Source organism: Diplotaxodon limnothrissa, linkage group LG18, assembly GCF_057381915.1.
Source record: "Diplotaxodon limnothrissa isolate DT_005_m linkage group LG18, D_limnothrissa_male_GT1.1, whole genome shotgun sequence".
NCBI lineage: Eukaryota > Metazoa > Chordata > Actinopteri > Cichliformes > Cichlidae > Diplotaxodon > Diplotaxodon limnothrissa.
The window spans coordinates 11070443-11091551 of NC_140613.1; the positions used below are offsets into that span (position 1 = coordinate 11070443).

A 21109-nucleotide genomic window follows, 5' to 3' on the forward strand; every position below is an offset into this window, starting at 1 on the left:
AAACGAAAAGTGGTTATCTAAGCAGGCTGTGTTTTTGAATTATTGCAGAGGCTGTTAGCTAATGAGTTTTGTCACTAGGAAGGCAGGGTGTTTCTCTTTGTTTGCACCCTTTTAATGATAATTGATATGTTTGGGCTAAAAGGAGAGAAGTACTTAGCCGTTTTGATTTGTTGAATGCTTTGTGCTTCTTCGTAAAAGATGGAATAAATTGAAAAGGGTGCAGGATGCAAGCACAAGGAGAATAATGATGTAATGATTTAGTGCAAAGTAATAAAGGTTTGTTCCACCTCATTGCAGTATAATAACTAAATGCTGATTCCATGCTTACTTTTTCTTTTTTTCCCCCAGGGAGCAGTTACTACACTTTAGAGGCACATCTAAGGTATCCAGCACTGAATCAAACGCAGGCTGACTTAAAGAGATGGGGGAGGGAGCTATAACAACTTATTATGGCTAGAACATGAACTGGGAGGCTACAATACTTTCTTACAAAAGAAGAAGAATTTCTATGAACTGGTATTCATGGAAGTTTCATTTAATTTAGTCCAGAAATACAAATATATAGCTGGATATGAGCATAATAAGTCCAATTTAATGATAATCAGTGAGCTATTGTTCCTTTAATAGTAGCACAAGAGTTTTTAAGTAAATTGAGGTATTTAAAGTAAAACCTTGAACTACTTGGAAGAGCTTTTATTACAAGAAATAACCCAGATAATAGTCTGTTGCAAGTATAACATGATGAGATTTTCTAACATTTGCCTATTTGGGGATTAGTAATTGGCTCTTTAAGAAAAAAAAGAAACTTAGTGTCAACACAAGAATAAGGACAAGCATAGGCGCTTTTTCAAAGTATTTTATTTTTCAGTCCAGGGAACTTCAGAGTATATTTTTCTAAAAATAGCTGCTTTAATGTGTTCACACCTGGGTTCTCCCCGAAGCAGCTGCAGTCTGCAGGATTCACTGGGGGTTAAGTGCCTTACTCACACTGGACTGCAGTAAATTGTAATTTTCTTTGATGTTGAATTTTATAAGGTGTTGCACATGTCTTCGCTGCAGCACTTCATATTAATGTAGGCGTTCATCTTCAACATTTCGCAGCTGTCCAGATCCATGCATTTCTGGTAATGGCCATCTACGAAAGCCAGATGAAAAGGTTATGTTTCATTTTTTAAACATTTACACAATTCACATACACTCGACAGTCTCCATTATTATACAAGGAATAGTGTCTCTGCTCTATGTGACCTTAGAAAGTTGATCAAAGTCATGCTTTTTTTATATAACATAATTTGCTTCTTGTACTCTTTGCCCCTTTCCCTACTGGAATAAATATAAGATGAGGAACTTACACGGTGCTTTGAGGAAGTTGGCGGAAGCGCACCCATTCTTTTCTGGTTTGCATGTTTCTACAGTGAGTTCACAGCTACCTCCAGCCCTTTTTGGGACACAGCGGTGGCAGTCCAGGGCTTCACCTGAAAACCAAGAAATAGAAAGAAGATTACAGAATAAATTCTGTCATAATGTGGCCGAAATGTATTTTGGGACAAAATAGCATTTACCAAGGATTTAGAAGTTTTAATTTAGATGTTAAAGAGTGGTTTGTGTAGGTTGTAGCTCACTGCAGTGAAGACTTTATAATGAAGAAAATGGTGCTCACTGTTGCACAGCAGCAGAGGTTATGTTTATACAGTGGAGAATCAGTGACAGACTCACCGGCTGTAAATAGCAGGGCGACAGCAAGAGCCAAGACCAACAGCTTCATTGTTCTGTTCAGCATTGCAGCCTATGCAAGATAAAGCACAGGCTTGATAACACGGACACAAAGTGCTTTCAAAACATCAAATTCCAGCACTTTTAATTCATGACATTTACCATGTATTTTAAACTTTTCCCTGTACTGAGTATTGTTTAATGGTCATATAAGACTCTAGAAAGTGACACACTCTTGAGTGAGTATATATAGTTTAATTATATAGTTTGTATATAAATGTGTCCATATATCCCAATGCAGTATTTAAATTTGACAGATCATATATGATCCCAAAACTACATCATTACCTATGTTATATGCATGTTATTAAAAATGTTCCCAAAAAACTGCTGACAAGATCTAAAAGACAAACTGCATTTGTCTGAAAAAAGTCTTTTATATATACACATACATACCTTGCTGTATGTCTGTCTTGGTTTCTCCCAGTGACTGAGAGGACATCGGCTTTCCCTCTTTATATAAACCCTTTCATACTTTGCACTGTCATGGTAACATCCCATTAGGTGCTGTGGCTCTTTTAAGTCTATATACTTAGCATCGCACTCATCCGAGTACACTGTGTTCAGGGGTCATAGTTTCCCAATGCTCAGATGCCCTCATTAAGCACGAGCTGTCCACCTTTTATCCACTGTACAGTCTATAATTCATGAGAATTGCTAATAGCAATGTATGCATTCAGTTCAACCTCATATATCTATTTCTATAAGATACATTTGTACCTCAGGGGAATAAGAGAGAGAAAGAATCAGAAAGAGTCAGACGTACATTGTGTTTGCTTAAGGTGGATCATGTGTGACCTGTAATACCTCTGTTTAAGTGCTCTTTAACCTGTACTGACCAAATTTGATTTGAATCAAAACATTACCAAGGCCCTGACATGAATCGGCTCTTGATATAAATCTAATGAAAGGAAAGTAAAAGGGTGGAACAGCCACTTGCTGTTAAACAATGAAAGGAAATGCCTTTAAGTCCTTCAGAGCTGCTGCTCATGAAACTAAGATATCTTACATAGTGCAAAGTATTACGCACATTCACTTCTACCTACAGTATGTCCACATCAAATTACATCTATTCATAGTTGAAAAGCTGGTGACAAACGTGCTTTACAACCATGCAATAACTTGCATAGCATGCATAGACTGCCTGGTCTAACTCTTGGAAACATTCGTTCGGTTAAAACGCGTGAGCTGCTTTGCACACACTCCTGCCATTAATATTCATTTTAAAATAGGTTCTATCAGCACTTCAAAACAAGATGACAGATTTATTGTTTCCACTGAGCCAACCTTTCACCTCTGCTTTAACTTTCCCTCTCTGTGTTTGTTTTCCTCCCCATCTCCTCCCTCATCTGGACACAGCCCAAATATTACCCTGCAACCCCCTCCGCCTCAGTATAACATCACTCTCAAAGCCCAATCAAAGCAAAATCTCTCTCCCGCTATTGTTTCGTCCTCCCGAGCCAAACTCCAATATCAGCACTGGCACATGTAAGGGAAACTGCCCATGTGGCAAAATATCTAAACCCCCCATTGTTGTGCTTTTGTTGCTTCTCTCTCGCGATACCGCCACACTCTGTGCTGTCCATATATATCTGGGAGTCCAAATTTGTCCACTCCTATACTGTGTGAGTAATTTGGAACAGCCAACAGTGGAAAATGTCTCAGTACTCAGGAAAGGTGAGTACCACAACAAGAATGCAGCCACAGATTTAGGCCAGTGTTTCACAACAAAAGTTAATCACAATCACATTCATCTTGATGACCGGTCCAAACTTAGATGATTTTTTTGCATATCAGTTAGCTAAACTGATATGCAACATTTTTACTGTTTATTAGGAGGAAATACTCAAATCCTCACTGTTGTTATGAATATAGATTGTCTTCTATGAGGGGAAATGTTTCACTGGGAGAAAGCTGGAGATCTGCAGCGACTGTGACAACTTCCAGGACCGAGGGTTCATGAACAGAGTGAACTCTGTCCGTGTGGAGAGCGGGGCCTTCGTCTGCTTCGACCATCCAGACTTCAAGGGCCAACAGTATATTCTGGAGCATGGAGAGTACCCTGAATTCCAGCGCTGGAATGCCCACAATGATCACATGGGATCTTGCAAACCAATCAGGATGGTAAGAGTGTGTGTGTGTGTGTGTGTGTGTGTGTGTGTGTGTGTGTGTGTGTGTGTGTGTGTGTGTGTGTGCGCGCAAAAGATAGAGACCCCAGGGACAGACAAATATTTGGTTGGTTAAAAACACAGGCAGATGGGCACATGTGTGGCCTCATTTGTGCGCCTCTGTTTGTTCAAAGTAATAATGTTGGATCTACTTTTGCATAACAGACATCATCAAAGAAACTTTCAAGTTTTTACATCTGATACTTATGTAATCAGCTTAAAGAACTGCACTTATATTTCATCCTCCACATTTTCTAACCTTTAGATTTCTATAGGTGCAAGTGTTTTGTGCCCACAATACAGCCTCTGTCACATAAAGGAGAAAGCCTTGGTCGTTTGCAGAGAGCTGAAGTCAAACACTGTTGACTCAGCGATCACGCATGTCATTATCCTCCCAGCATGGAGAGCACTACAGGATGGAGCTGTTCGAGGGGGACAACTTCTCTGGCCAGTGCGTGGAGCTGTGTGACGACTGCCCATTTCTCCAAGCACGAGGCCTGACCAAGAACTGCATCAACTCTATCAAAGTTTATGGAGATGGGGCGTACGTATCTTTGAGGCCATTTATAGTTTTTGATTTAACTGAGAGAAGAGCGCATAAGACATGCCCTAAAACATTTCCTTCATTATCCTTAAGTAATGAACTAAACCTTTGTGAAACTGGCCACTTTCGACTGACCTGTTACAAGGTCATTTCACACAATATATTTTCCCACTTGTCTTTTGTTGTACTTAACAAGGCAGATAGTTCCATAAACAGATGTAAGCACAAATACATATGATCTGTATTAATTTTCTGTAGGCGTAGAAAGCAGACAGGTTGGGTTAAAAGAAAAACAAAGGCTAGCATTCAGAGAAAGTCCAGTCTGGCTTACGTGCAGGGCAAACTTTTCTAGGTGCCAGACCAATGACCAATGTGTTGCTCCGTATTAAACCTCACACATAAAAAATGTACAGTCTTTAACAGTGTAACAGCAAAACAGATGTTTTCATCATTTTAATAGGGACTACTTCTTTGGCGGAAAGCAGACTTATTAAAAAACACTGACTAAATACAGAAAAATAAAATAAATATTAAAGTAAAGGTGGGAAATAAGTTTAAGAAAATGTGAACATAGTTATCTTGAATGCCAGTCTTTAAAAAGAGAGAAAAAGAGAGAAAATGAATTTACTGTGGATCAGAAAAAGAGCAATGTTTGACTGGATCTTCACATGTAATTGGTCAATATTGTTAGTGGCATGAACAAAATTCTGAAGTCTCAGAGGTGGGGCATTCTGGGGCTTTAACAACAATGTTCTGAGGTTCAAAGTCAGCGAAAGGGCCTTTGATAGAGACCAATTAGGGTGTCTGTTTCTCCCACTACTTATACGCTGCCAGTTGTCTCTTCAGTGTTGGTGTTTTATTGGAGGCACCATTACACAACAAGTATTACATTAGAAAGAGTCTATCTCAAAACCAGACTTCTTGAAGCCTCAGCAAATCCAAGCAAAACTATCTACACCGACTGATCTCAGCAAAAGCAAATTAGAAAATGTGTTTTTATGTTTTTAATCTTTAAACATCAACCAAATTAGAATACTGCCCGAAACTGTTTAGTAAGCTGATTTTCTTTGCACTAATTTATTACATGTTTGATCCATTAGCTCTTATTTATTCACTGCTACTGAACAGGTGGGTGTTGTACGAGGAGCCTAACTACCGTGGTCGCATGTACGTCGTGGAAAGAGGAAACTACTGCACCCACATGGAGTGGCAGGCTGAGAACCCCAACATCCAGTCTATTCGCAGGGTTGCAAACTACTTTTAAAACCATCTCACTATCGCTGTCAGTGTGACTGCAGGGAATAGATCGACTACACTGTCAAGTCATCTCACACGTGGCTCTGTGGGGCGATAATAAAGATGAAGAAAATGTTTGGCACTGCTTGTTGTTTTATTTTTGTACTGAATTATTTAAAGGTTCAAATAAAGTAGTGATCCTACAGCATCTTCAATCTTACTTCCATTTATTGTTTTCTTCTATTAATGCACACTTTTTGTGCAGCTCCCAACTTAACCATCGCATTTCATTGTAGACATGGCTACAGGCTATGATTCAGGTAATTGCTTTAAGTGCTGTGCTTTCCCGTAAACTAATGGATATCCTGAATACCACTCCCACGCAGATTAATAGATGTATGTGAATTTTATTTATCCAGGGGGGCAATTAAATTGTTGTAATAGTTTGAAAAAAAGAACTTACTGCCTGATAATCAACTATAGAAAACGCTCTAATGAAAATGTCCAGTCTTTTGGCACCTACACAGGTGAATGGTCTGCAGAGTCAGCACTGAACAGGAGAAACTGTGTGTCCTTCCTACATATACAGTGTATAAATCAAAAGAGAAAGAGAGATTCTGCACAGGGTGGCAAAGCAGCTGTGCCTGCACTTGGGAGCTCTGCTACCACCTAGTGTCATCTATCTATTTTACTGCGGAGTATTGACACTCCGCTCAGGGTGATCTAAGGATCATGGCATAATTAACACCTGAAATTAATCTGCTACATGCTTTGTATGATGTGTATGCTACAATAATTTAAAAAAAAAAAACAGAACAGGAAACACAATTTCCAGTATAAACCTCTTTTTTTTTTTAAACCTTGTAATTTAATCTGACAATGCACATCACATATCCAATGTATTTTATGCCATCTACAATGCAACACAATAGGTGAAAGGCTGGTATACTTAAACGGATATGTAATTAACAGTCTTTTGTAACACTATGAGCTCATAGTTTCATGCTTTTAATGTGCCACTGCATCATTTCCCACATGTTCTCATTCTTCTACAAATGTCACACCAGGGCTGTGGCCGCTGGACCTTTAATGAGCACTCATGTGCTTTCTCTTCCAACTGTCATGACAACAGAACATTTATCTTTACAAGGTTTCGCTCTTGGCCTCTATTGAGTTACAGGGTCAATACAGGATAGCTTAATGAGGAAATGCTTTGTCTTAAGTTACACTAAATTGGACTAGTTTAAGGGCGATTACCTATGGCTAACCCTATTCCTAAGCCATTTGCTGCATAAATTGGCTGAGTGTCACCAACATGCCATTAGTCAGAATGTCAAAGTAGGAGAAAGAGTGGAGGGGCCGCTGTGGAAGGCTTAATGGCATTTTAACAATGTCACTGTTGATTTTCTGTGATGACGGGACTATTTATTTTGCACAAAAGACCTCAATTTTTAAAAAGTGAGCCTTAAATGCTTGGAAGGAATCTATGCACCTTACTATTAATACACCTTGACTACTTGCTCTAATGGAGGCACACGTTTCCTTTTAAGTAGGGAGTTCATAAAAGAGAAGCTGGATAAGCAATGAACTTTAATCCTTATGAGGGAAATACTTCTCAACTGTCTGTTGACTGTGAAAGTTAATGAACTTACTAATCCTTTGACACAAAAACATGTAAGATCACAAATTGATGGTGTTAAACAATAACATTTTAACATGAGCTATTAGTAGAATATCAGATTTGAACACTCTGGGAGATTATTGTCACACACTTTAAAAAAAGAACAAAAATAAAGGTTGCCAGTACATTATGTAGCACGGTTAGCTCTGTCTTGGTAGCTCTACATATTATATATCTTATATTTAATACTGTGTGATGGTAATTAGAACGAACGCATTTTAAACAGCATTTATGGTAACGTGCTATTCCAAATTAGGTCAGCTATTTTTAGCACCGCAACTTGTGCATAAAAGATCATACAGACAGAATTTATTTAAGTACTTGTGGGGCTGCAAAAGCTATTTGTCACACTGACACAGAGGACGACGTGGTGTATTATGCATACAGCAAAAAGAGATAATTCTGCATTTGTACAAGCTTCCTTTCACATTCATAAGCATTAGCTATTAATCCTCAATTTAAAAAAATTCTTTGAAAAAGTCCACACACATTGCATTCTCACCTATACCTTCGGTTGCATTAATCAATTAGCCTCGGAATAATTATGATTATGGTTTAAATGCGAGGCTGTCTGTTAAGAACCAAGGAAGTGGTGGGTTTAAACCAAACCCCGACCGCAGAAAGTGCAAGTCTTGTATCGGCTTCGATTCGGGACACACACCGACGTGGAAAACACACCTCTCTCCGGCATTTGTATTTCTGACGTGATATGTGTAAAAAACAAAAAAACAAAAACAAAAAAATGTGATAGTTATCGACAGGAAGCAAGAATAAAGTCATTTCAGGCGTGTATCTGCGGTGTCGCGTTAAGGTCACTCGCTGGCTGCCTGAATTCCCCTCTTTGTGTTTATACATCCGGGTTTCCCTGTTTGCAGCCCATTCCCCATTTAGAAGCCATTTTGGACACAGATCAGTAACATGCATGTAAACCCCGACCGACCTCCCGACGCAGCGGTGCTACTATTCAAGTGAATAACCTTAAAAAACAACGAGCTTCCATCTCGGGTGTTTTATCGGCTTCCTATTCGGGTTTTGGATCCACTTCCGACGCGAAATGAAGCACCTATTAATGGAATAACAACCTGGCAGTCAATTAATCGCCCCTATCTTTTCTTGCAACATTGTTGCAGCGTCGCGGCTATTGACACGCGCTGTGGCCGTGGTGGTTTAGGCTGCTGGAGGGACCGGAGGCCTGTGGTCGTTTTGATCCTGGACTGATGTTTTGGGCCACCTGAGTTTTAATGTTCGCGACGGAAAGCGGGGGAAATCTCTGCCCTGTATTTAAAGCGGAACATGTCTTTTTCATGGCTGACTTGTTCACTTCTTCTGGGAACTTTATGCGCAGGTAAGCCGCCGTTGTTGGTCCCGAATTTGCAACAGTTTAGTCGAACAGTTCGCCGCGATTATTTTCATTTTTTTCGTGGGAGTGTGAGTAATTTGTTCGCGTTTGAAATTTCGACCCGCGAACGAGTCCGCGGTTGCGAGTTGTTTAAACTTTGTTGGCAGCTCGTTCAGCTGGGATTTTTATTTCCCCTCTACAACCATAATCGCCTTTTCTCCGTTTAGCCCCCTTAAAGACAAATATGTCACACTCGGGATTTTCCCTCATTTAAACGCTCGAATCACACGTAGTATTTTCACAGGAGAATATATCTTATTATTATTTTTTTTATTGTACATGTATCCAAATTTAAAACTGTTGCTCCTTTGCTGTGGCAGGAATAGAAGGCAGCAGCTGCATCAACATCCTGAAACCTTATAGGCTACCTCTCAGGTCTGCACTCTTGTTTGTGGTTACGGGCTCAACAAGAACCTTCTCCAAACACTCTTCCCTCTGTAAGGATTTGTATGAATCGTTGGCGTTTGATTTGGAGAGACGGCAGCTGTTGTCACAAGTCAGGTCTTTGTCGTGAATCGAGGTTATTGTCTCCCACTGCTGAAGTCTCCACAGGGTTTGACTTGGTACCACGTGAAATTGAGCAAGAGGGTTGTTTTTTTTCTTTTGTTTGTCGTTTTTTTTGCCAGCGTTTTTAAGCCCATATGGATAATTTTTAATGTCCCAAAACGCATGCAACCCCTCTTCCTAAGCTAGGTATCGCGTCTGTGACTGAACAGAGGGCTTTGAAACAATAATTTCCACTTTAGGTTTTTTTTTTTCCTCTAACTGTAATAAAAATTTAATTGAGGCACAGCTTTCTCTTGTGTGTCAGCAGCACTGTGGCTAATGTCTTTATGGTTAATAGATTAGGACTGGCAGTGTACAGTAAGCTGCTTCTGCGGAATTCATGTTGTTGTGGTGTAAAAGCTCAGTAAGTGACAGAGGGAGGGGGTTGGGGAACGATATTGTAGTAAAAGTCCTCGCGGATCATGTGACCGCAGATATCAGAAATGCCATCTCGGTTCAATGAAGCGTTGAGCATCGCTGCTGTGTGTTTTATCCTTTGCTACCTTGCTTACTTCCAACCTTTTTTTTTTTTTATATAATGACTGCGATCTCTGGCCACTGTGTGCATTGCCTGTTTCTTATAATGAAGTCAGTTGTGTGCTGCTGAACAGCAATATGTATGCATGCGTGCCTCTGAGTGTGTGTGTGTGTGTGTAATGGGTTAGTGGGGGTAATATTGGGGGATGGGCAGGCTCCTATAGGCAGGGATTTAAAGAGACAGGCACCTTTTTTTTTTTTTTTAAACCCTCCCCCCCGCTGAACAAAGATTAGGCCTGGATGTCCAAGCTAAATTGTGACTAACATGTACTCCATGTTGTCTGCTTTTGTGTTTGCCACAAACCCAGTTAGGTAAACAATTATTAGGACACGGGACACATATTTTATAAAATTTGCCTCTTTGCAGCACCACAGTTTGTTTGAAACGAAGCAATCTGATACAGCTGGAGTTAGAATTTCAGCTTTAAATCAAGGGGTTTAAAAAGAGTGATTGCATTTACAATTTTTATTTGATTTATTTATTTATTTTTTACATTTTCACAGCCTCAGAAGTAACTCAATAATTAACTGATAAGACTTTTGATATCCATAGTTATAGTATAGCTGTTCAGAGGAACTCTCAATTCACAAACCGAAGAGGTGTTAATGCAAATAAAGGAGCCCATTATTTGGCTGACAATAAATAAATAAATACAACACGGTGTAACTTGAAGAATTGTGGGTGGGAGTGAGAATTGGGTCGAGAAAGAAAGGATGCGCTAGGCAACAGGAAAAAGTCATGCAAGACTATGAGTGACAGTTAAAGTGTTTGACTTCTTTTGTTTTTGAAGATTTTTTTTTTTTCCCAACATCCAGACATTGAGCTGGGTGTAGGACTCAAGAACAGAAAGGTCATTGAGAATTCCATGACAAATTTCCCAGCTTTAAACAAAAGCCTGGAAAGTTTTGGAACAAAACTCTGGATAAAGCCAAACGTTTACTGGAATGATGGTAAGAGAAGAGGATGGAGAGGAAGGAGGCATCTGTCAAATATGGTTGAGATAGTGGGCGTATCATGCTGCCAGTGAAATCGAGTTGGTGTTTGTTCATAGATATACTATAGAAATACATTTTACACTGAAATTCAGTCAAGTGACTTTGTGCTGTGGAAGTCATTGTGTAGTGTTTCACAATGCAGAATAACAGTGAGCTGAAATGTGTTGCAGAAGCAAGCTCCTTAAGATTCATGTTGATTTCATTCACATGATCTCAGCCCAACTGGGTGTGCTTTTCAATAAAGATAAAAACTGAAGGCCAAAATACCCACAAACAAGCTACAACTGAAGGTGGCTGTAGTCAAGTCCAAATGAAGCATCTAAGGAAGGAAACCTGCTCAGTATTTGGTGTTGTCCATGGATTCCAGACTTCAATGAGTACAAAGAAGTTTTGTGCAAGTACTGGTAAAAACGAATCCATGCATGTTATAATTGTTTGTTCAGCTACTTGAAAATCAAGACCATGTGTTTAGAAACAAAAACAAAACTTAATTCATAAAAGGTTAGTTCAATATTTTATTAAACCCCCTGAAAATCTTAGAGTTCACACTTGAGTCACACCTAGATTGCTTCCTTTCAAATCCATGGTGGTGTGGTAAAGAGACATAATTACTGAAAGTAAGTCACCATCCAAATAATCATGGAACAAACTGACTGCACACGTCTAACATGAAATCCAAGAAGAGAAATGAGAATAATGCCTTTTCATTAAATCATTCACCACTGGAAGACTGACAGCTATTGTAAAAAAAAAAAAAAAAAAATTACTGTAGTTTATTTTCTTTAGTGTTTCCTGTCAAAGCTCTCAAAGAATGTCTTATCGGTCTTTCCAGATGCGTCTGTAGTCTTTATCTATAGAAAAAGAATGCCGACGTATTCATGCTGCGATTCTTTACCACAGCAGGGCATATCATTGTTTTATAGCTAATTGAATTCTGTAATTTTCCCCTTCTTCTTTTTTAACTTTTCACTCTCTGAAAAGATCTTAGTTAATGTGATTATGCCGAACTTCTATTCAGCACAAGTTTCTTAGCCCACAGGAACTCCCTTTTTACTACAGAGAGCTCCCAAGCTTGGATACGTGCCAGAGTGACGATGGAGGCTCTGCTCGGCGATGTTTCGTCGTGGCACGGAGCGGAGCCTGCGCCATATGTCTGTGCTTCCGCCATTGAGTTTCGATTCATTACGATGTGAGCTGACTGAGACTTTTCTGTCATTCTCAGGGTACAGTCTTGGCGAAGCGGAGACCCGGGAGTGTGTGTACTACAACGATAACTGGCGTTCGGAGAGGACCAACCAGAGCGGCTTCGAGCGTTGCGAGGGGGAAAAGGACAAGCGTCTGCACTGTTATGCCTCCTGGCTCAACTCCTCAGGGACTATCAAACTGGTGAAGAAAGGCTGCTGGCTGGATGACTTCAACTGCTATGACAGGTCGGATAACCGTGCGAGGTCATTCGCTGCTGCGAATTTGCATTTATATTTCATGTACCTGGCTCGCAACCAGACTGACGACTGACTGACATTGAGGACAACAGAAGAGGTTCCCTCAGTACCTGCATATAGTTCAGTGCATCTTTTTGTGCCCCTCTCTCACTTTGCACTGTTAAAGACAAATTTAAAAAATGTTTTTGCCCGCCTTTAGTTTAATAAATGGAAGAGTAATCTCTTTTTTTCACCTCACCCTTTGGCCTCGTGATTTCGCAGAGCAGGCAACCATCTCATGCTCTTTGAATGTTTAAAGGATCTTTTTCATTTAGCCTTGTGATGTTTTAAAAGGTGAATAACAGAGAGAAACCATGGGAAAATATCAGTTGCATGCCATAAAAGCAACCACGTATAACAAGAAAAGGAGATTAACTGTGGTCCAGTTTCATATTGCTTAAGGTGCTGTCAGGCAATCAACCATACAGGTATACCGAGACAATTTTCTTGTGCATGAAGCATAAGATATATTCAGATATTTATATTAGCCACTTATCCAATTCAAGCTCACAGATATTCATCTTCAGACTGCTTGTTTTGTTTGATTAGTTGGCAAAACCTAAAACACATTCACTGTAGAATGATATAAATGTGAGAGCAGTGGCAAATATAGATATTAAGAAGCAGATGCCAGGTAATTTTTAGCAAATCATTTCCAAGTATGGGTGTTTGTGTCGGGGAAGGTTCTCTGCAGCCTACACATATTTGTGCAAAAGCCAGATAGCCTCTGTGAGCAGTGCAGCACACAGTTCAGCCTGATGATGGCAGATACATACTGTGACACGAGGCCACTCAGGATTTTGTACGTGAGGAGGAGAATTTAAAACTAGTCTTTATCAGAAGTCTGCATTGAATTGAGTGCCGCAAACAAACTTTCCAGTTATTAACATGCTATCCACAGCCTTTCCAACAAGCGGGGGTCCTCTTGTGGCATGGAAAGGGGAGCTGGAGAAACGAGAGCTGCGATAATTGATCCTACATGACACAACTGTGTGTGTGTGTGCTTTAAAATGTGTATTTTATGTGGCTTTTATTATCCTTTCTAATACTTTGGCATAATTTGCTAGATTAATGTGCAGATGTTGTGAGTTGCCAAATGGCAATTAAGTGACTATTACACTGAGTGTTAGTGTGAAATTTGAGCATTACCAACATGTGACTAAAAGCTAGAGTGGCATATGTAGAAATTGTAGGTTTAGGTACAAGATGCTGAAATCTTCATTTACCCGTGAGCTGCTGAGGGTAATTACAATAGAACCTGGGAAAAAAAAATACATTTGCTGGTCAATTTAATCTGTGTGAAAAGCACCATTAAATGATTGTAGTAATTGAAGAGCAATGGAGCAGGTGGGGAATTTTGAGTACATGAACATTTAGTGTCAATGGTTAATGGGAGGAATATGCAGATGCATAAAGTGTGAGAAATCCTGTGATTCCTCGGAATTGGGAACATCTGCTGTCTTAAGAGGAGTGAAAAGATGAAAAATTGGCTGTAAAAATTATTTTTTTTCCCACCCTAAACACAAAAACTCTATAAATGTAGTCTTTCCTGCCTTATATTTGTTGATACCAGTACAAGTAACCACGCAAAGATGTGCATTAGGTAATCTGTGGCAATATCCGATCCAATTATTAGATTGCGTTGTCTTAGAGTTAATATACAGCAAATACATGAAAACCATAGACTGACACTACTAAACTTTAACAGCCAATAATAATATCAGAAAATGTTTTTGTCCGTTGGGTCTAGAACAGTAACGTTGATGCGCCATCTGTTGTTTTTAGGCAAGAGTGCGTCTCCATGGAGGAAAACCCTCAGGTCTTCTTCTGCTGCTGCGAGGGCAACTACTGCAATGAACGATTCACCCACCTTCCCGACTTGATTGGCAGTGGCAACCGAGGTGAGTGGCAAATGCATCGTATAGATAGTAAAGATCTCTTCTTTCCCACTGTGATTAGTAGGAGTGAATCTGCATTTCAATGAGACTACAAATCTCATTAATATTAATAAATGACGCCATATTTAAGAAGGGGCTATTGGATCTGACCGATTTTGATTATTGGGAATGTATATGTGTGATTCTTCTGGTTCTGGCTTTTTAATCGAGTGGGATAAAACAAAAATTAATCTCTATGTTAACTAATTTCTCATCTTAGAATTGATGTCAGGCAGTCTCTTACCCTGCCAATTTAAAATCAGCTCTCACAGCCTGTGAGGGACAAACGTGATGCTTAACATATCTTATGTGTCATACAGCTGACATGCCGTAATTATTCTGTACCTCCTTGACAGTGAAAATCCAGCCTCCACCCCGAGTACCTTCCCTGCTCAATGTGCTGGTGTACTCCCTGCTGCCTCTCTGTGTGCTGTCCCTGGCCCTCGTTCTGGCCTTGTGGATGTACCGCCACCGCAAACCTCCCTACGGCCATGTAGACCTGAGCGAGGTGAGACGGGCTATGCTCATCTTAGTGTGAGACTTGTAAGGCCATCAGTAACGTAGTCCTGACAAGGATGGAGTGCTTGTCACTTTTGTGTTTTGTAGCACTGAAATTGTTAATGTTTTGAGGTGGATTCAGCAGTAGAATAAGATGTTTTTATTTATTTTTATTTTTTCTGTTCAGGATCCAGGGCCAGCTCCTCCATCTCCCTTGGTGGGTCTGAAACCATTGCAGCTTCTAGAAATCAAAGCTAGGGGGCGCTTTGGTTGCGTTTGGAAGGCCCAGTTAATGAATGAATATGTTGCTGTTAAGATCTTCCCAGTTCAGGTATGTCATTAATTCTGGCTTAAAAATATACGTCATATGCTTCAGTGTATGAAGAGACGCCTTTTTTCTTGTTCTAGATTCCATGTGCGCCTTTTTGTTTTTGACCTCCAGAATGCTTCTTTGCATCTTCAAGCTCTAAAAATAACTCTGGTTTGTGTTTACAGGATAAGCAGTCATGGCAAAATGAGCGCGACATATTCTTGACTCCGGGGATGAGACATGAAAATATCTTGCGTTACATCGCTGCAGAGAAGCACGGAGCCAACATGGAGACGGAGCTGTGGCTTATCACAGAGTTTCATGAAAGGGTGAGAACATATTCTGTCTACATACAGAATGCACACAGACCGATACATCAACCCCAAAGCAAGTTTATGGTGAGGTATACGGCTTTTATGTCGACTAGTACCGCTGGAGGTTTTCCAATATTGAGCGAGCCTCTCTGTTTACCTCAAAACAAGAAAAGAGAATCGCAGCCTTTATTAAAAAGAAGATTTCACCACATATGTCTGATCTGCTGTTCCAGTAAATCCAAAAGCAACAGATCAGGCAGTGCTGCTTAAACTTAAGGCGGTTTGTTTTTTCTAAGCGTGTAGCTTAAAACGTTTGTATTTGATGTCAGATATTGCAAGATGTTGTGCATTTGCAGTGATGCTGATATATGAGGACACAATAATTCTAAACACAAGTGGGACTGATTGTTGCAGCACCTTTTTATTCTTGGTATTGATACAAACGTGGTTAGTTGGAGGCATCAGTGCATGTGTCATTGTTTTTTTTTTTTTTATGGTAAACGTTTAAATTGCTATTTTTGATGTTTTGAAGTATGAAATTGGGTTTCTATTATATTCTCCCAGACTACAGTATTTGCTGTCAAATGGAAATGAAAGCAATTCCTGCTCCTTGGTGGATTCAGCAACAGCTTTTCGGTTATGCCTACGCCTGAATTCATGCGCAGTTGCTAATCCTTGTTTCATAATCCTTTTGTGTGTGAGCAGGGATCCTTGACAGATCACCTGAAGGGCAACACTGTGACCTGGACAGAGTTGTGTCACATAGCAGAGACCATGTCCCGCGGTTTGGCTTACCTTCACGAGGACATTCCCAGTTACAAGGGAGAGGGGCCTAAACCTACAATTGCACACAGGTAGGAAAATCAGCCTGGATTTCCTCAACTCTCGTTAGTTCACTAAAGATTAAACTGTTGCTTTTGATTTGAACAGAAATCTTAATTTACTGCTGCCCTCTCCTGGTTGTACCTCATTTAATATCTTTACTATGACAGTCTTTGTCTGACTTCTGTGACTAAACCTCCCTCTAATTAAGACATTGTAATGTGAAATTAATTCCCCAGGGACTTCAAGAGCAAGAATGTGTTACTACGAGATGACTTAGCTGCAGTCATTGGTGACTTTGGGCTTGCTGTAAGATTCGAGCCAGGAAAACCTCCTGGGGATACTCATGGACAGGTATGTAATAACTTCACTACTGTTTTTTTTTTTGGGGGGGGGGGGGGTTGTCTGCATTGGCTCTGTGATGCAATTGTTTGCAGGAGTTTCCTTCTGCTTATTCTTAAGTGGATAAAACCCCCAAATTCATTATCCGTCTAGGTGGGTACGAGGCGTTACATGGCCCCAGAGGTGCTGGAGGGAGCCATCAACTTTCAGCGAGACTCCTTCCTGAGGATAGACATGTACGCTATGGGCTTGGTGCTGTGGGAGCTGGTGTCCCGTTGCTCCGACACAGATGGTGAGTCAACGTGGTGAAGGAATGTGGCTTCACATTCATAGGTGAAAAGGTCACATTGCTTGACCCCGGGCCAGTAAAGATTCGTTTTTGTTTTGTCTGCAAAGCAAATGAAGGGCAAAGCTGCAATGTGGATAAAGTTACTCTTTAAATAGTTTTGAATTTTCAGAAGTCAAAGTACTGCAGTATTTTCTTCTTCTGCGTAACACTTTCCACTCTGTTGCTTTGCTGTCCCTTTGTAGGAACAGTTGGCGAGTATATGCTGCCATTTGAGGATGAAATAGGCCAGCATCCCTCCCTGGAGGATCTGCAGGATGTGGTGGTGCACAAGAAGATGCGTCCAGTCATCAAGGACTCCTGGCTCAAGCATCCTGTGAGTAACAGCATAATAGCTACTGCAGTTTCAGCAGCAATACCAGGAAGTGGTGCATCCTTTTAGTGAAGAGCTCAATGATTTGAGGTTAAAGTTCTTTGAATTTGTTGTGGCTTTGTAACTTTAAAATGAATGGCTTAAATTTGGGGTCATTAATAGAGTTAGAGATTTCTCTGATTTGGGTTTTATATTAAAATTATGAACAGAAGATGGACAAGTTTAGTAAAAATAAGCAAATGCAACTGCCAAAAAGAAAATCCTTATATATTTTGTCTTTTGTGCGTACAGGGGCTGAGCCACATGTGTGAGACCATCGAGGAATGCTGGGACCACGACGCAGAGGCTCGACTGTCTGCAGGTTGTGTCGAGGAGCGCATCGGCCAGATCTCCAGGACAATAGGCAGCACTACCTCAGACAGCCCCATCTCTTTAGTCACGTCTCTCATCAACGAGGACCTACCTCCCAAAGAGTCCAGCACCTGAACGGGTGACACCATCTTTCACCTGAGCTCCTGACTTTTTATTTTTCAAACCCAAACTCAGCAGATTTTCGTGAATATTTAAAAAAACATATATATAAAAAAACAAAAGAAAAACAACAACAAAAAAATACATCTAGCAACTTAAATGCAGCTGCTATTTTATCCCAATACTGGTATTTTTTTCCTGTTTTTTAAAGTGTGTGTGCGCGTGTGTGTGTTTCAAGTCGGATCCTACTAACACATCCATCTGCTGTAGTTGAAGTAGTAATAAGCTATGCGATGGGCACATCTGATAACACCCATGTGTCAAATCTTAAATGTTGTCATTACCTCATGTGTTTCTTTTGTGTTAGTCTATATTGTTTTTTTCTTTTTTTTTCTTTTTTTTTAAATTACCTCATGGGTTGTCATCGTCGTATTTCGCGTCGTGGTCCTGATCGTCTGCGGCCAAATGAAATGAACCTTTTTGCTCCAAACCTCAGACGACGTGCTGCACACCTCGGAGGAACCGTTTTGAGACTGTTAGACAACATAAATACATCTTCCTCAGGGGTTGAAGCTTCTCGATTTTGAAACTCTGAGTGCGCTCCCTTATTTTAAACCTGTGATTTCCTCAAAATGAAAAACGGAAAAAAAAAGTTTCAAAAAACAAAAACCGGAGCACAGCTGTTTTATTGTAAGGGAGGGAGCTAAATGGGAGCTGTATTGGACATTTTGGACTTGGATTTGGGGCAAGTGTCTTGTCCTCGGGGAACTACCTCTCAGGTATTCAGTAGGCTTCTTTGGAACATTTTCTCTAAGTTAAGAGCCGAGCTATCGAGCTAGCTATCATGGACATATTCCTGGATTTTTATTTTAGTTTTTTTATTTGTTTGAATTCAGAGTTACTCCTTTGCCAGTGCCAGGGGCATTGCTGGATGCTGTCTGAAGTTGCAATGTTACACATTCTTAATTTGAACTGTGTGAGTGAGTGTGTGAGTGAATCTGAAATTGAAATGATGTGAGATGGATAGAAAGTTTTTAAAGTGAGAGTCGTGGGCCATACTTGAGTAAGCAACATGTCTGTTTTTTAATTTCCATGAGTGCGTGTTCAATAGACTCAGTCGGACACCAGTTCCCAGATACCTCAGTCACTGTATGTCATGCAAGGAGAGCTCAAATGGTTGCCTTTTGTCTCAAATGCAATGCCATAGTTGTACCATAACATGAATACCATACATTGAATGTCCGTTATGCTGCTGTGACTATTCCAGGATACTCAAGGATTTGTAGATGTACATGCATTCTTTGTTAATATAACGCTAACATGTGATTACTATCCACGATATAATGTGAGGCTAATATTCTGTTTTTGTGCGTTTTTTATTTTGACTGGGTAAGCCGTCAGGTGCTTACTCCTACAGACTGACCTCAGATATTCTGAAAAGTACCTCAGGCTTTTTCTACATGTATATCAAATTGTGTTATGTATTTTATTGTGTTTTTGGTAGTTGAGATATTTTATTGCTGGTTGGGCCTCTTGTCTGTTGAGATTGAGATTTGATTTGATTTTTTTTGTTTTTTTTAGGAGTCTGACCAGTTTTCATGGTGTTAATTCTCTACAAATCTAAAAGAAGATGGGCAGATTTATGTAAATATGGGTGTACACACAGATGGCGAACACTGCTCAGTGATTTTTGGGGTGGGTTTTTTTTTCTGCGCTCTCTCTTTTTTTTTTTTTTAATAACACAAAATCAGGGCATTAATGTTCTCATTTTGCAGAAATGGAAGAGATTTCTCAGTTCCACCTCTATATATTTAAATAATTTTTATAGCTAGCCCTGCATAATAATTGTTTTTCTTTTGGTAGAGAGTGGCGGTTACTGATTTCAGTGAATAATGGTATCGGTCCCTCTGGATCAGAAGCTGTGTGGGTTGCACTTTGCATTATAGAGCTCAGTGTGTATATTATCAAGAACAAACAGAAAAAAACATACAGATTCCTTTTGTGATTTGGCTTCCTGTTTTGAACAGTATTGCCTCAATATTAACCTGCTGGTGTGATGTTCAGACTTGTTTAGTGCTAGTTTAGCCACATTGGACAACACACAGGCTCATCTGTTGTACGTTGATTAGTGCTGTGGAAAGATGGTGATTTTTAACAGTGATCTGTAATGCTTGCCGATGTGCAGTTTTGGTAAAGGACACTAGAAAAAAAATATCAGTCGAAATGGAACAATTACTTAACATTTTTAAAGTGTTTGGAGATCATCGTGTTTGTACCTACATTGATCGACTGATGATGCAGCACCATTGGGAGTCATGTGAGCGGTGGCATGTGCATGGTCCGAGGGTCCAGCAATATTTATTATACAGCAATAGTCTAAGTCTATCATAGTTTAAGACATTTAAACTCAGCTGTGACTTAGCAGGTTTCTTCTGCAGATCAATAAACTACATCTCATCACACCTGGACCATGTCCTGACGGCGTGGATGCGCTAAAGTCGCCTGATAAGTTGGGGGGGGAAATGCTGACGGTTGCATTTTTAATGTGAACTGAGCATGGCCCAGGTGCTTTCACGAATTGTGCCAGAAATAAAACAGCAGTCGCGTAGGGGATATCTGCTGCGGTCTGTTGTTACCTCCAAATGCTGTCTTACACCCAGCTCTTCTGAACAGAAAAACCAGTTACCTCATGCAGTACCTCATTAGTAACACTAACATGGAGTCAGCCTCATCTTCAACAAAAAGAAAAGAAAAAATGTATCAATTATTGCGTGTGTATATATCTATATATACATATATATATTTGACAAATGTAAAGGTTTTCTTCCTTTTCATGTGTGAATCCCGTGAAAGAAATCTTTTTTTGTTTTTTAAAGTTCACAGTCAACATTGTTCATTTCTTGTCGTGTGGATGGATGTTTGACTGAATTGTGTGACTTTCCCTGTTTATGTGAACTGTGTGTGTGGGGTGTATGTTGGTTGATGATTTCACTAAAACAGTACGAATGGTAATTTTATCTGTGAAACAAAATGCTTAGAAATATAAACTAGATGAGAATAGTCATCCTTTTGTATATGAAAATAAAGACAAATCTTGATTAACCATTACTGGGTAAATGGAGTTCTTTGCATGTCTCTCACTGCTTTCAATACTGTCTGTCACTTGAGACAACAAAAAGATTAAAATCAAATAAAAGTGCTGTGAATATTTAATGGTAGAAGGGGAAAAAAATACGTGCACTATGCCTAAAGACTGTAAGACCGTTCAGGGTTTTTTGTGGCTGCATAAATCCACTAGATGGCAGCAATGGTGCTACTAGTTTGAACTGGTTCATTTGCAACATTTCAAGCTCAAGAGTACAGTCTGGCTTGAGTTCACAGTGAATGCTGGTATC

General features: G+C 39.9%; 3 protein-coding genes across 3 annotated transcripts; 2 read left to right on the forward strand and 1 right to left on the reverse strand.

Moving 5' to 3' along the window:
• Positions 1 to 841: 841 nt before the first annotated feature.
• Positions 842 to 2278, reverse strand: ly97.3 (lymphocyte antigen 97, tandem duplicate 3). Its single transcript, XM_085378305.1, has 4 exons — positions 2170 to 2278; positions 1717 to 1786; positions 1353 to 1475; positions 842 to 1135 (listed from the first exon to the last, which is right to left on the reverse strand). The coding sequence occupies exons 1-4, from the start codon at positions 2272 to 2274 to the stop codon at positions 1029 to 1031; spliced, it is 405 nt and encodes a 134-aa protein (XP_085234431.1). The 5' UTR covers positions 2275 to 2278; the 3' UTR covers positions 842 to 1028.
• A 1124-nt stretch (positions 2279 to 3402) lies between these two features.
• LOC146613142 (gamma-crystallin N-A-like) lies at positions 3403 to 5749 on the forward strand. Its single transcript, XM_085378207.1, has 4 exons — positions 3403 to 3450; positions 3649 to 3897; positions 4340 to 4485; positions 5614 to 5749. Exons 1-4 carry the CDS (start codon positions 3430 to 3432, stop codon positions 5747 to 5749), a joined length of 552 nt encoding a protein of 183 aa, XP_085234333.1. The 5' UTR covers positions 3403 to 3429.
• Positions 5750 to 8305: 2556 nt separating this feature from the next.
• On the forward strand, positions 8306 to 20795 carry LOC146613143 (activin receptor type-2B-like). Its single transcript, XM_085377287.1, has 11 exons — positions 8306 to 8747; positions 12103 to 12310; positions 14147 to 14262; positions 14655 to 14806; positions 14984 to 15127; positions 15292 to 15435; positions 16126 to 16274; positions 16482 to 16596; positions 16738 to 16876; positions 17116 to 17246; positions 17535 to 20795. The coding sequence occupies exons 1-11, from the start codon at positions 8696 to 8698 to the stop codon at positions 17727 to 17729; spliced, it is 1545 nt and encodes a 514-aa protein (XP_085233413.1). The 5' UTR covers positions 8306 to 8695; the 3' UTR covers positions 17730 to 20795.
• The last annotated feature ends 314 nt before the right edge of the window (positions 20796 to 21109 follow it).

Coding starts and splice junctions, on each gene's coding strand:
- ly97.3 (XM_085378305.1), bottom strand. CDS start 2,274: ATGGGATGTTACCATGACAGTGCAAAGTATGAAAGGGTTTATATAAAG. Junction 1,476..1,716: donor CGCCCTGCTATTTACAGCCG/GTGAGTCTGTCA, acceptor CTTGGTTTTCAG/GTGAAGCCCTGGACTGCCAC. Junction 1,136..1,352: donor CAACTTCCTCAAAGCACCGT/GTAAGTTCCTCA, acceptor TGGCTTTCGTAG/ATGGCCATTACCAGAAATGC.
- LOC146613142 (XM_085378207.1), top strand. CDS start 3,430: ATGTCTCAGTACTCAGGAAAG. Junction 3,451..3,648: donor TGTCTCAGTACTCAGGAAAG/GTGAGTACCACA, acceptor TTATGAATATAG/ATTGTCTTCTATGAGGGGAA. Junction 4,486..5,613: donor AAAGTTTATGGAGATGGGGC/GTACGTATCTTT, acceptor GCTACTGAACAG/GTGGGTGTTGTACGAGGAGC.
- LOC146613143 (XM_085377287.1), top strand. CDS start 8,696: ATGTCTTTTTCATGGCTGACTTGTTCACTTCTTCTGGGAACTTTATGC. Junction 8,748..12,102: donor TCTGGGAACTTTATGCGCAG/GTAAGCCGCCGT, acceptor TGTCATTCTCAG/GGTACAGTCTTGGCGAAGCG. Junction 14,807..14,983: donor GCCATGTAGACCTGAGCGAG/GTGAGACGGGCT, acceptor TTTTCTGTTCAG/GATCCAGGGCCAGCTCCTCC.